The following is a 13,132-nucleotide window of genomic DNA, read 5'->3' as shown; positions in this document are numbered from 1 at the left end:
AGTGGGGCACCGTGTCAAATGCTTTCCGAAAATCTAGAAATGCGGAATCTGCCTGTTGCCCTTCATACATGGTTCTCAGTATATGTGAGAAAAGAGCAAGCTCAATTTCGCACGAGCGATGCATTCTAAAACCGTGCTGATTCGTGGACGTAACCTTCTAAGTGTGAAGAAAATTTATTATATTCGAACAAAGAGTATGCTCAAGGATCCTGAAACAAAAATGAATTAGGTATATTGGTCTGTAATTTTGCGGGTCCGTTATTTTACACCCTTACTACTGGAGTCACCTGCGCTTTTTTCCAGTCGCTCGGGGATGATTTCACATTCTTCTCTATTCTTCTGATGTATCTCTCTTACCGCGTCACATGTCCTAAGAGAGACCAGGCAGCCAGTGAATCTCGCGGTGGACAGTGAACATAATCTTCTGGCTCATCAGTGTACTTCTGAAGCGGTGGAATACGTTAATTCAACAGGGAGACTACGTCTCTTCAAAAAGTTCCGGAACTTTGTGCACAAAATTTTTCTGCGCTTACCTTTTATTTATTGTGCATTGTCTCCTACGAAATACTCTCCACCATAATCCATACACTGCTCCCAACGCTGTTTTCACTTCCGGAAGCCGTCTTGGTACACCTCTTGCTAGATCCTGCGTAGCGCCGTCTGCGAATTTCCTTTATCTCGTCTATCGGTGCAAATCTTCAGCCCTTCAACGGGGGTCTAAACTTTGGAAATAAAAAAATATGCACACGGCCAGGTCTGCAGGGTATGGAGGACGAAGTAGCACGTTTCATGTGCGCGATCCAAAAGTTCTTGACAAACTGTGAGCCGGAAGGTGTTTCTGGTCTTGACTAATGAGCCATGGGACGAACTTGGCTTGGCTGTGTCAGGATTGCATGTCATGATCCAACTAAAATGTTACATTCTACTCCAATCTCTCAGACAGTCAGTCTTCGTTTGGCAAGCACAATTTCGTTGACATTCATGACACGATTGTTGACGGTAGACGTCGAAAGCCGTCCCGAATGAGGTTCATCTTCAATTTCTGTCCGACCATTTTCAAACCGTGTGAACCATTCGTAACACCTAGTACAGCTTGAACATTCATCACCGTAGGCTTACTGCATTATTTGGAATGTGTCTGTAAAGGTTAATTGAGTTTCACGCGAAATTTAACGCAGACGCGTAGCTCCTCTAATTGTCCATCTCGAAATTCGAAAACTGTGCGACACAACGCTCTACTCGATACAGCACTGGACAATAAATAACAGACATACAACAATGAAACTTTCGGCAGTTACACACTAAACTCGGGTGTGTGCAGGGATGCATTTCACTTCAACACACCATTGTCGCGAAATTCCGAATGTTCTGGAATTTTTTGAACAGACCTCTTACGTTTTTTTGTTCATTGTTACGATTAAAAATACAGGGTGTATCAAATAGAATCATCCGATTTTAAAAAATCATAACGATTATGTTATTTGAGATACCTCTGTGAACAACTTGCTGTTGGAAAGAGCAAGCTCAAGAATTTTACATGGTTACCACTAGGTAGCAGCAGTGTGCGCCCACTACAGTTCTATTAAAAAGGTGTCAGCGCAACAGAAAGAGTTTTGTGTTCTGTGTTTTACGCAGTGCGGGTCAGTAATAGCTGTTCAGCGTGACTTTCGTACTAGTTATGGTGTCCTTTCTGTAAAGACAAATCGCCGGGAGGCTCCGAGTGTCTGACACAGACGTCGAACGCATCCGCCGTGGTTTCACAAAGTCTCCGCAGAAATCCGTTAGCCGGCCGCTGTGGCCGAGCGGTTCTAGGCGCTTCAGTCTGGAACCGCGCGACCGCTACGGTCGCAGGTTCAAATCCTGCCTCGGGCGTGGATGTGTGTGGTGTCCTTAGGTTGGTTAGGTTTAAGTAGTTCTAAGTTCTAGGGGACTGATGACCTCAGATGTTAAGTCCCATAGTGCTCAGAGCCACTTGAACCATTTTCTGAAGAAATCAGTTCGCCATGCAGCTCGATAGCTCAACATGCCCCCGATGTCCGTCTGGCTTGCGTTGCGTCGACGTTTACTCATGAAACCAAACACAATTCAGCCACTGCAAGCTCTTTGTGATGGTGACAAACAGGAACGTGTGGAGTTCTGTAATTTCGTTCTTGCAGAGATGGAGGATGTTTTCTTCCATCCTTAGCGTATAGTGACGAGACAACATTCCATTTAAATGGAAAGATGACCCGTCGTAAGGTGAGAATGTGGGGTAGGAAACAACCACAGGAAGTTGTACAACATGAGAGGCACTCTCCAAAATTAAATGTGTTTTGTCCACTTTCACGGAAAAAGGTGTATGGTCCATTTTTCTTTGCCGAGAACACTGTTACAGGAAGCACATGTCTCGATATGCTTGAGAACTTTCTTTTGCCACAAAGAGTCAATGAACTGAGACATCGCATAACACCAGCTGTAGAAGCTGTAATTCAAGACGCGTGTGGGAACAATCTGAATACCACATTGACATATTATATTGTAACAAATAAGCCCTCGGTCACAAATATTAAGTCAACATTGACCTGGTTTCGACGCTACTATGAGCGTCGTCTTCAGAATTAGACTAACTGTACTAAAATATTAGGTATATAGTACATTAATAAAATTAAAGTTTGTACTGACTCGAAACGATGCAGTACTTACAAGTCACATATTAAAAAAGATCTCGGCCGGAAAGGCGACGTCATGAACACTTGTCAGATGGCGAGCCGCTAAGGGCTGCTCGTACTGTGGACAGGGGTTGCAACATGTCTTGTTCGCCTTTCCGGCCGAGATCTTTTTTAATATGTGACTTGTAAGTACTGCATCGTTTCGAGTCAGTACAAACTTTAATTTTATTAATGTACTATATACCTAATGTTTTAGTACAGTTAGTCTAATTCTGAAGACGATGCTCATAGTAGCGTCGAAACCAGGTCAATTTCGACTTAATATTTGTGACCGAGGGCTTATTTGTTACAATATAATTCTGACACGGTCACTGAACCTTTGCAGCTATGTTCAAAGTTTTACAATGACGTATGCCGTGCATCCCAAGGGGGACGTACTGAACACCTATGAAAATGTATGAAAAAAGAAAAACCTTTTTGAGTTTCCCGTTCATCGAAAAACAAAATTCTTTGTATATGTTTATTAGTTTCAGAAATATTGACGTGCCAAATCGGATGATTCTTTTTGGTACCCCGTGTATTATTATACACTGAAGCGCCAAAGAAACTGGTATAGGCATGCGTATTGAATACAGGGATATGTAAACAGGCAGAATACGGCGCTGCGGTCGGCAACAGTTATATAAGAGAACAAGGTTCTGGTGCAGTTGTTAGATCGGTTACTGCTGCTACAATGGCATGTTATCAAGATTTAAGTGAGGTTGAACGCGGTGTCACAGACGACGCACGAACGAACGACGGGACACAGCATCTCCGAGGTAGCGATGAAGTGGGGATTTTCGCGTAGACCATCTCATGAGTGTACCGTGAATTTCAGGAATCGGGTAAAACATTAAATCTCCGGCATCGCCGCGGCCGGAAATTGCTTGGTAGGACACATTCGTCTGGCCAGGGCAAGGAGAGAAGCAAGCGGAGCAATGTTCCTGGATATAGAAAAAATATTTGACTGCTTCTGTTACGATAACCTAAGCTACAGACTAGATCAGAAAGGGTCATAGACTCCTTCCTTACATGACCCAGTTCTTCGTAAGGAACGGAAGTCCAGCCAGACTTGACGGATTGCGGCGGGAGTATCGCAAGGTTCGGTTTTAGGTCATGCGAATGACATCCATAGACAGATTGGTGCAGAGATTGCTCTCTATGCGGATGACACCGCCATATACAGAAGCAGTCGCAGCCTCCTCCTGATACACATTCACCTCCACCAACTTCTCGATAAGATAACGTAGTGGTGCAACAGCTGGAAAATAAAGATCAATCCTACCAAGAACCAGGCGACCTACACTCATGCTCATAAACTAAGGATAATTGCAGAATGTGGTGCCACACAACGTGGCACTATACGAAACTGGCGCTAATAGCATAGGAACATAGGGAACACACACGACACAGATCTGTAAATCCACGGTATTGATGATAAGGTGAGAAAACCGTCTCTAAACCCATGTGCTACAAAACGCAACTGTTTCCTGCGTATGTACCCCGACATCATTATGGGATATGATCACTATGCACACGTACACAGGCCGCACAACGGGTTGGCATACTCTGGATCAGGTGGTAGAGCAGCTGCTGCGGTACAGCCTCCCATTCTTGCACCAGTGCCTGTCGGAGCTCCTGAAGTGTCCTAGGGGTTTGAAGACGTGCAGCGATACGTCGACCGAGAGCATCCCAGACGTGCTCGATGGGGTTTAGGTCTGGAGAACAGGCAGGCCACTCCCTTCGCCTGATATCTTCTGTTTCAAGGTACTCCTCCACGATGGCAGCTCGGTGGGGCCGTGCGTTATCATCCATAAGGAGGAAGGTGGGACCCATTGCACCCCTGAAAAGGCGGACATACTGGTGCAAAATGACGTCCCGATACACCTGTCCTCCTACAGTTCCTCCGTCAAAGACATGCATTGGTGTACGTGCATCAATCATACTCACATCCCACACCATCAAACCACGACATCCATATACATCCCTTTCAAGGACCTTGGATTGGTGTCTGGTTCCTGGTTCACTCCAGATGAAAACCCAGCGAAAATCATTGTTCAGGCTATAACTGGACTCGTCTGTGAACATAACCTGGGACCATTGTTGCAATGACCATGTACTGTGCTTCTTGACACCAGGCTTTACGGGCTCTCCTGTGACCAGGGGTCAGTGGAATGCACCTTTCAGGTCTCCGGGCGAATAAACAATGTCTGTTCAGTCGTCTGTAGACTGTGTGTCTGAAGACAACCGTTCCAGTGGCTGCGGTAAGATCCCGAGCAAGACTACCTGTAGTACTCCGTGGTCGTCTGCGGACACTGATTGTGAGATATCGGTCTTCTTGTTGTATTCTACACTGTGAACGCCCTGTACTGTAGCGCCTGGACACGTTTCCTGTCTGCTGGAATCATTGCCATAATCTTGAGATCACACTTTGTGGCACGCAGAGGGCCCGTTCTACGACCTGCTGTGTTTGACAAGCCTCCAGTCGCCCTAGTATTCTACCTCTCACAACCTCATCAATATGTGTTCTTTGAGCCATTTTCAACACACGGTCGCTATTAGCACGTCTGAAAATGTCAGCACACTTACTCGCTGCACCGTACTCTGACATGCTCCAGCACACCCCTGCGCATGTGGACTGCTGCCAGTGCCACTGTGCGACGACCGCAGGTCAAATGCATTGCATGGTCATACCACGAGGTGATTGAAACCCGCAAACCGTCCACCAGAGCATTGTTTCACCATGAATCAGCGTTATCGTTAATTTATGAGCATGAGTGTATTTCACTCCTAAAATCAAGCTCACTGATCGCCAGCTCACCACTGACGGCAGAGAGATAACTTGAAGAAATTCAGTTATTTACCTGGGCCTCGAAATAGATCGACGCGTAACATGCAACAGGGACCTCACCACAGCAGCAAACAAAGGCTGCGCCATCTTCTGTAAGTTATATTCCCTGCTGGAAGGCGACGGAATAACCGTCCAGTGTAAACTCCTCCCCTGGCGCCAGCTCATACTTCCAGTCATCCTGTACGGCTCGGAGGTATGGGCTATGGCGTCAGACACACGTTAACCCGACTGCAAAGTCTCCAGGACAAAGTTTTCCGTGTCATCTCAGTCGCTGGTAGATAAGTCCCCAACACACTTCCTAGGCCAAACAACCATTTACACACTTATTCAAGACAAATCCACAAAATCTTACGAAACAATACAAACTTCACCCCACTTTCTCATACAAAATTTAGCAAACGAAGCACCAGAAGCTTCTCACAAACGCCCAGAATTAATCCTTACACGCCTCTTTAGGGACCTATTAACACACGCATAAAACACCAAACACAAACATACACACAGAAAACACGCACAGAACCCCAAACTCTCAACTACACGTAAACCTCTGGCGCATTCTGAAGGCAGACACAGTGGAGTGGTACTTCATATGCAACCAAAACAACCAAAGCATCGTCGCGGCCGGGAAAAGACACTGCAAGAACGGGACCTACGACGACTGAAGATAATCGTTCAACGTGACAGAAGTGCAACCCTTCCGCAAACTGCTGCAGATTTCAACGCTGGGCCACCAAGTGTCAGCTTGTGAACAATTCAACGAAACATCATCGAAATGGGTTTTCGGAGCCGAAGGCCCTCTCGCGTACCATCAATGACTGCATGACACAAAGCTTTACGCCTCGCCTGGGTCCGTCAACACAGACAGTGGACTGTTGATTACTGGAAACATGTTGTCTGGTCGGACGAGTCTCGTTTCAAATTGTATCGAGCGAATGGGCGTGTACGGGTATGGAGACAACCTCATGAATCCATGGACCCTGCACGTCAGCAGTGGACTGTTCAAGCTGGTGGAGGCTTTGTAATGATGTGGGGCGTGTGGCGTTGAAGTAATATGGGACCGCTGATACGTCTAGATACGACGACAGGTGACACGTACGAAAGCATCCTGTCAGATCACCTGTATCCATTCGTGTCCATTGTGCATTCTCACGGACTTGGGAAATTCCAGCAGGACAATCAGACACCCCACACATCCGGAATAACTACAGAGTTGCTGCTGGAATACTCTTCTGAGTTTAAACACTTCCGCTGGCCACCGAACTCCCCAGGCACGAACATTATTGAGCATATCTGGGATGCCTTGCAACGTGTTGTTCAGAAGACATCTCCACCCCTTTGTACTCTTACCGATTTATGGACAGCCCTGTAGGATTCATGGTGTCAGTTCCCTCCAGCACTACTTCAGACATTAGTGGAGTCCATGCCACTTGTCCGTGGTCTCGGGGGCCCTACACGATATTAGGCAGGTGTACCAGTTTCTTTGGCTCTTCAGTGTAGCACCACTGAAGGTTTTTGTCCGAATCACCCACGTAGTGACAGGTCCGTCTCTCGTGACAGTGAGCGGTCAGTCGGGCGTTACGTAGCGGGATAACGGATGCTTTTGTTCGCACAGTGTACGCGGTCATCGGCTCGCGTTCACGTCAGAGTGCGTGGGGCGTGACGGGAATGAAGAGGACGCGGCGTGCGTTGCGATTTGGGCAGAGTGTTTATTTGACGCTGCGCGAGACGGAGGAGGACTCGGAGTGTTCGGAGGGGCGCAAGTTGGGCGCCATGACGGAGTGCTTGGCGAAGTTGGGCGAGGAGCCGACGGGCGCCTGCAGCATGTGCACCTCGGGCAGCCCCGCCTCCGCGGCACGCGCCGCCTCCTTGGCCGCCGCCGCCGCCGCTATCTCCATCGAACCGCCGGGTTTACGGCGCCGCGACGCGCGGGCCTCCATCAGCGCGTTCTTCTCGTCCGGCGTCAGCTGCATCAGACGCGGCTCCATCGCGAAGAAGTCCGCGTTCAGCACCTGCGCACACCGAAGTACCACGCTACTGTACCCGCACCCAACACTGGGACTGTTGACATTTCTAAAAACATCGGGTACCCGATATATCGATATTTATGCTCTATCACGAAGAAGTCCGCGTTCAGCGCCTGCGCACACCGAAGTACCACACTGCTGTACCCACACCCAACGCTGGGAATGTTGACATTTCTAAAAACATCAGGTACCCGATATATCAATATTTAATCTTCATCGCGAAGAAGTCCGCATTCAGCACCTGCACACACCGAAGTACCACACTATTGTACCCGCAACCAACACTGGCACTGTTGACATTACTAAAAACATCGGGTACCCGATATATCGATATTTAAGCTCCATCATGAAGAAGTCCGCTTTCAGCACCTGCGAACACCGAAGTACCACACGACTGTACCCGCACCCAACACTGAGAATGTTGACATTTCTAAAAACATCGGGTACCCAATGTATCAATATTTAAGCTGCATCGCGGAGAAGTCAGCGTTCAGCACCTGCGCACATCGAAGTACCACACTACTCTACCCAAACCCAACACTGGGACTGGTGACATTTCTAAGAACGTCGGGTACCTGATATATCGATTTTATGCTCCATCTCGAAGAAGTCCGCGTTCAGCAACAGCACACACCGGAGTACCACACTACTCTGCCATGCACCCAACACTGGGACTGTTGACATTTCTAATAACATCGGGTACCCAATATATCAATATTTAAGAAACATCGTCAGCCCACGACATATCGAGAAAAATTATCGATATATTGACATATCGTTGCTAGAAATATCAGCATATCAGTGTTCCACCAAATAAAAAAAATAAAACAAAGAATCAGCTGCACATTGTAAATACAGGGTGTATATGAAAGAATCACGTCTATATTACCATATTTCTATATTTCTGAAACTAATAAACATATACAATGAATTTTGTTTTCTGATGAACGGGAAACTCTAAAAGGTTTTTTTTTTGTACCTTTTCATACATATTTAAGCAGTGGTTGGGAAGGGATTGAGGCAGGGTTGTAACCTCTCCCCGATGTTATTCAATCTGTATACATCTATATCTACATCTACATCTACATTGATACTCCGCAAGCCACCCAACGGTGTGTGGCGGAGGGCACTTTACATGCCACTGTCATTACCTCCCTTTCCTGTTCCAGTCGCGTATGGTTCGCGGGAAGAACGACTGTCTGAAAGCCTCCGTGCGCGCTCTAATCTCTCTAATTTTACATTCGTGATCTCCTCGGGAGGTATAAGTAGGGGGAAGCAATATATTCGATACCTCATCCAGAAACGCACCCTCTCGAAACCTGGCGAGCAAGCTACACCGCGATGCAGAGCGCCTCTCTTGCAGAGTCTGCCACTTGAGTTTATTAAACATCTCCGTAACGCTATCACGGTTACCAAATAACCCTGTGACGAAACGCGCCGCTCTTCTTTGGATCTTCTCTATCTCCTCCGTCAGACCGATCTGGTACGGATCCCACACTGATGAGCAATACTCAAGTATAGGTCGAACGAGTGTTTTGTAAGCCACCTCCTTTGTTGATGGACTACATTTTCTAAGCACTCTCCCAATGAATCTCAACCTGGTACCCGCCTTACCAACAATTAATTTTATATGATCATTCCACTTCAAATCGTTCCGCACGCATACTCCCAGATATTTTACAGAAGTAACTGCTACCAGTGTTTGTTCCGCTATCATATAATCATACAATAAAGGATCCTTCTTTCTATGTATTCGCAATACATTACATTTGTCTATGTTAAGGGTCAGTTGCCACTCCCTGCACCAAGTGCCTATCCGCTGCAGATCTTCCTGCATTTCGCTACAATTTTCTAATGCTGCAACTTCTCTGTATACTACAGCATCATCCGCGAAAAGCCGCATGGAACTTCCGACACTATCTACTAGGTCATTTATATATATTGTGAAAAGCAATGGTCCCATAACACTCCCCTGTGGCACGCCAGAGGTTACTTTAACGTCAGTAGACGTCTCTCCATTGATAACAACATGCTATGTTCTGTTTGCTAAAAACTCTTCAATCCAGCCACACAGCTGGTCTGATATTCCGTAGGCTCTTACTTTGTTTATCAGGCGACAGTGCGGAACTGTATCGAACGCCTTCCGGAAGTCAAGAAAAATAGCATCTACCTGGGAGCCTGTATCTAATATTTTCTGGGTCTCATGAACAAATGAGGCGAGTTGGGTCTCACACGATCGCTGTTTCCGGAATCCATGTTGATTCCTACATAGTAGATTCTGGGTTTCCAGAAATGACATGATACGCGAGCAAAAAACATGTTCTAAAATTCTACAAGAGATCGACGTCAGAGATATAGGTCTATAGTTTTGCGCATCTACTCGACGACCCTTCTTGAAGACTGGGACTATCTGTGCTCTTTTCCAATCATTTGGAACCCTCCGTTCCTCTAGAGACTTGCGGTACACGGCTGTTAGAAGGGGGGCAAGTTCTTTCGCGTACTATGTGTAGAATCGAATTGGTATCCCGTCAGGTCCAGTGGACTTTCCTCTATTGAGTGATTCCAGTTGCTTTTCTATTCCTTGGACACTTATTTCGATGTCAGCCATTTTTTCGTTTGTGCGAGGATTTAGAGTAGGAACTGCAGTGCGGTCTTCCTCTGTGAAACAGCTTTGGAAAAAGGTGTTTAGTATTTCAGCTTTACGCGTGTCATCCTCTGTTTCAATGCCATCATCATCCCGTAGTGTCTGGATATGCTGTTTCGAGCCACTTACTGATTTAACGTAAGACCAGAACTTCCTAGGATTTTCTGTCAAGTCGGTACATAGAATTTTACTTTCGAATTCAATGAACGCTTCACGCATAGCCCTCCTTACGCTAACTTTGACATCGTTTAGCTTCTGTTTGTCTGAGAGGTTTTGGCTGCGTTTAAACTTGGAGTGGAGCTCTCTTTGCTTTCGCAGTAGTTTCCTAACTTTGTTGTTGTGCCACGGTGGGTTTTTCCCGTCCCTCACAGTTTTACTCGGCACGTACCTGTCTAAAACGCATTTTACGATTGCCTTAAACTTTTTCCATAAACACTCAACATTGTCAGTGTCGGAACAGAAATTTTCGTTTTGATCTGTTAGGTAGTCTGAAATCTGCCTTCTATTACTCTTGCTAAACAGATAAACCTTCCTCCCTTTTTTTATATTCCTATTTACTTCCATATTCAGGGATGCTGCAACGGCCTTATGATCACTGATTCCCTGTTCTGTACATACAGAGTCGAAAAGTTCGGGTCTGTTTGTTATCAGTAGGTCCAAGATGTTATCTCCACGAGTCGGTTCTCTGTTTAATTGCTCGAGGTAATTTTCGGATAGTGCACTCAGTATAATGTCACTCGATGCTATGTCCCTACCACCCGTCCTAAACATCTGAGTGTCCCAGTCTATATCTGGTAAATTGAAATCTCCACCTAAGACTATAACATGCTGAGAAAATTTATGTGAAATGTATTCCAAATTTTCTCTCAGTTGTTCTGCCACTAATGCTGCTGAGTCGGGAGGTCGGTAAAAGGAGCCAATTATTAACCTAGTTCGGTTGTTTAGTGTAACGTCCACCCATAATAATTCACAGGAACTATCCACTTCTACTTCACTACAGGATAAACTACTACTAACAGCGACGAACACTCCACCACCGGTTTCATGCAATCTATCCTTTCTAAACACCGTCTGTACCTTTGTAAAAATTTCGGCGGAATTTATCTCTGGCTTAAGCCAGCTTTCTGTACCTATAACGATTTCAGCTTCGGTGCTTTCTATCAGCGCTTGAAGTTCCGGTACTTTACCAACGCAGCTTCGACAGTTGACAATTACAATACCGATTGCTGCTTGGTCCCCGCATGTCCTGACTTTGCCCCGCACCCGTTGAGGCTGTTGCCCTTTCTGTACTTGCCCAAGGCCATCTAACCTAAAAAACCGCCCAGCCCACGCCACACAACCTCTGCTACCCGTGTAGCCGCTTGTTGCGTGTAGTGGACTCCTGACCTATCCAGCGGAACCCGAAACCCCACCACCCTATGGCGCAAGTCGAGGAATCTGCAGCCCACACGGTCGCAGAACCGTCTCAGCCTCTGATTCAGACCCTCCACTCGGCTCTGTACCAAATGTCCGCAGTCAGTCCTGTCGACGATGCTGCAGATGGTGAGCTCTGCTTTCATCCCGCTAGCGAGACTGGCAGTCTTCCCCAAATCAGATAGCCGCCGGAAGCCAGAGAGGATTTCCTCCGATCCATAGCGACACACATCATTGGTGCCGACATGAGCGACCACCTGCAGATGGGTGCACCCTGTACCCTCCATGGCATCCGGAAGGACCCTTTCCACATCTGGAATGACTCCCCCCGGTATGCACACGGAGTGCACATTGGTTTTCTTCCCCTCTCTTGCTGCCATTTCCCTAAGGGGCCCCATTACGCGCCTGACGTTGGAGCTCCCAACTACCAGTAAGCCCACCCTCTGCAACTGCCCGGATCTTGCAGACTGAGGGGCAACCTCTGGAACAGGACAAGCAGCCATGTCAGGCCGAAGATCAGTATCAGCCTGAGACAGAGCCTGAAACCGGTTCGTCAGACAAACTGGAGAGGCTTTCCGTTCAGCCCTCCGGAATGTCTTTCGCCCCCTGCCACACCTTGAAACGACCTCCCACTCTACCACAGGTGAGGGATCAGCCTCAATGCGGGCAGTATCCCGGGCAACCACAGTCGTAGTCCGATCAGGGGATGCGTGGGACGAGCTGGCCGTCTCCGACAAACCCCCATCCGGACCCCCACAGTGATGCCCATTGGCAACAGCCTCAAGCTGTGTGACCGAAGCCAACACTGCCTGAAGCTGGGAGCGAAGGGATGCCAACTCAGCCTGCATCCGAACACAGCAGTTGCAGTCCCTATCCATGCTAAAAACTGTTTTGCAAAGAACGTCTGAACTAATCTACAGAGAGCGCAAACAAATCGACAAAATTTAAACGGTTATTAAAATACAAGATTGCCTAGTAAATGCAGTAATGCTGCTACTTGCGCACTGCTGACACTGCACGGCGGCGGAAGGAGACTAAGCGAAATTACACTATTCAGGTACTAAAACGCGATGCTACACTCTCAAATACTATAATACGCCCGAAATTTATGAATTAAACAATGCAAGTATCAAAAACAAGCAAGCAGTAAAGGAAACAAAAGAAAAATTCGGAGTAGGTATTAAAATCCATGGAGAAGAAATAAAAACTTTCAGGTTTTTCGATGACATTGTAATTCTGTCAGAGACAGCAAAGGACTTGGAAGAGCAGTTGAACGGAATGGAGAGTGTCTTGAAAGTAGGATATAAGATGAATATCAGCATAAAAAACGAGGATAACGGAATGTAGTCGAATTAAGACAGGTGATGCTGAGGGAATTAGATTAGGAAATGAGACACTTAAAGTAGTAAAGGATTTTTGCTATTTGGGGAGCAAAACAACTGATGATGGTCGAAGTAGAGAGGATGTAAAATGCAGACTGGCAATCGCAAGGAAAGCGTTTCTGAAGAAGAGA

At 46.7% G+C, this 13,132-nt stretch overlaps 1 protein-coding gene across 1 annotated transcript in view; it reads right to left on the bottom strand.

The window, feature by feature from the left end:
• Nucleotides 1-7,244: 7,244 nt before the first annotated feature.
• LOC126474323 (testis-specific serine/threonine-protein kinase 1-like) overlaps nt 7,245-13,132 on the bottom strand; it is an 81,794-nt gene continuing 75,906 nt past the window's right edge. The window contains exons 4-5 of the mRNA XM_050101789.1: nt 7,401-7,547; nt 7,245-7,352 (exon numbers count right to left, since the gene is read on the bottom strand). Coding sequence (XP_049957746.1) covers nt 7,245-7,352; nt 7,401-7,547 — 255 coding nt within the window. The remainder of the gene's footprint in view (nt 7,353-7,400; nt 7,548-13,132) is intronic.

Source organism: Schistocerca serialis, chromosome 4 (genome assembly GCF_023864345.2).
Source record: "Schistocerca serialis cubense isolate TAMUIC-IGC-003099 chromosome 4, iqSchSeri2.2, whole genome shotgun sequence".
Lineage (NCBI taxonomy): Eukaryota > Metazoa > Arthropoda > Insecta > Orthoptera > Acrididae > Schistocerca > Schistocerca serialis.
This window is presented reverse-complemented; position numbering and strand designations above follow the sequence as displayed.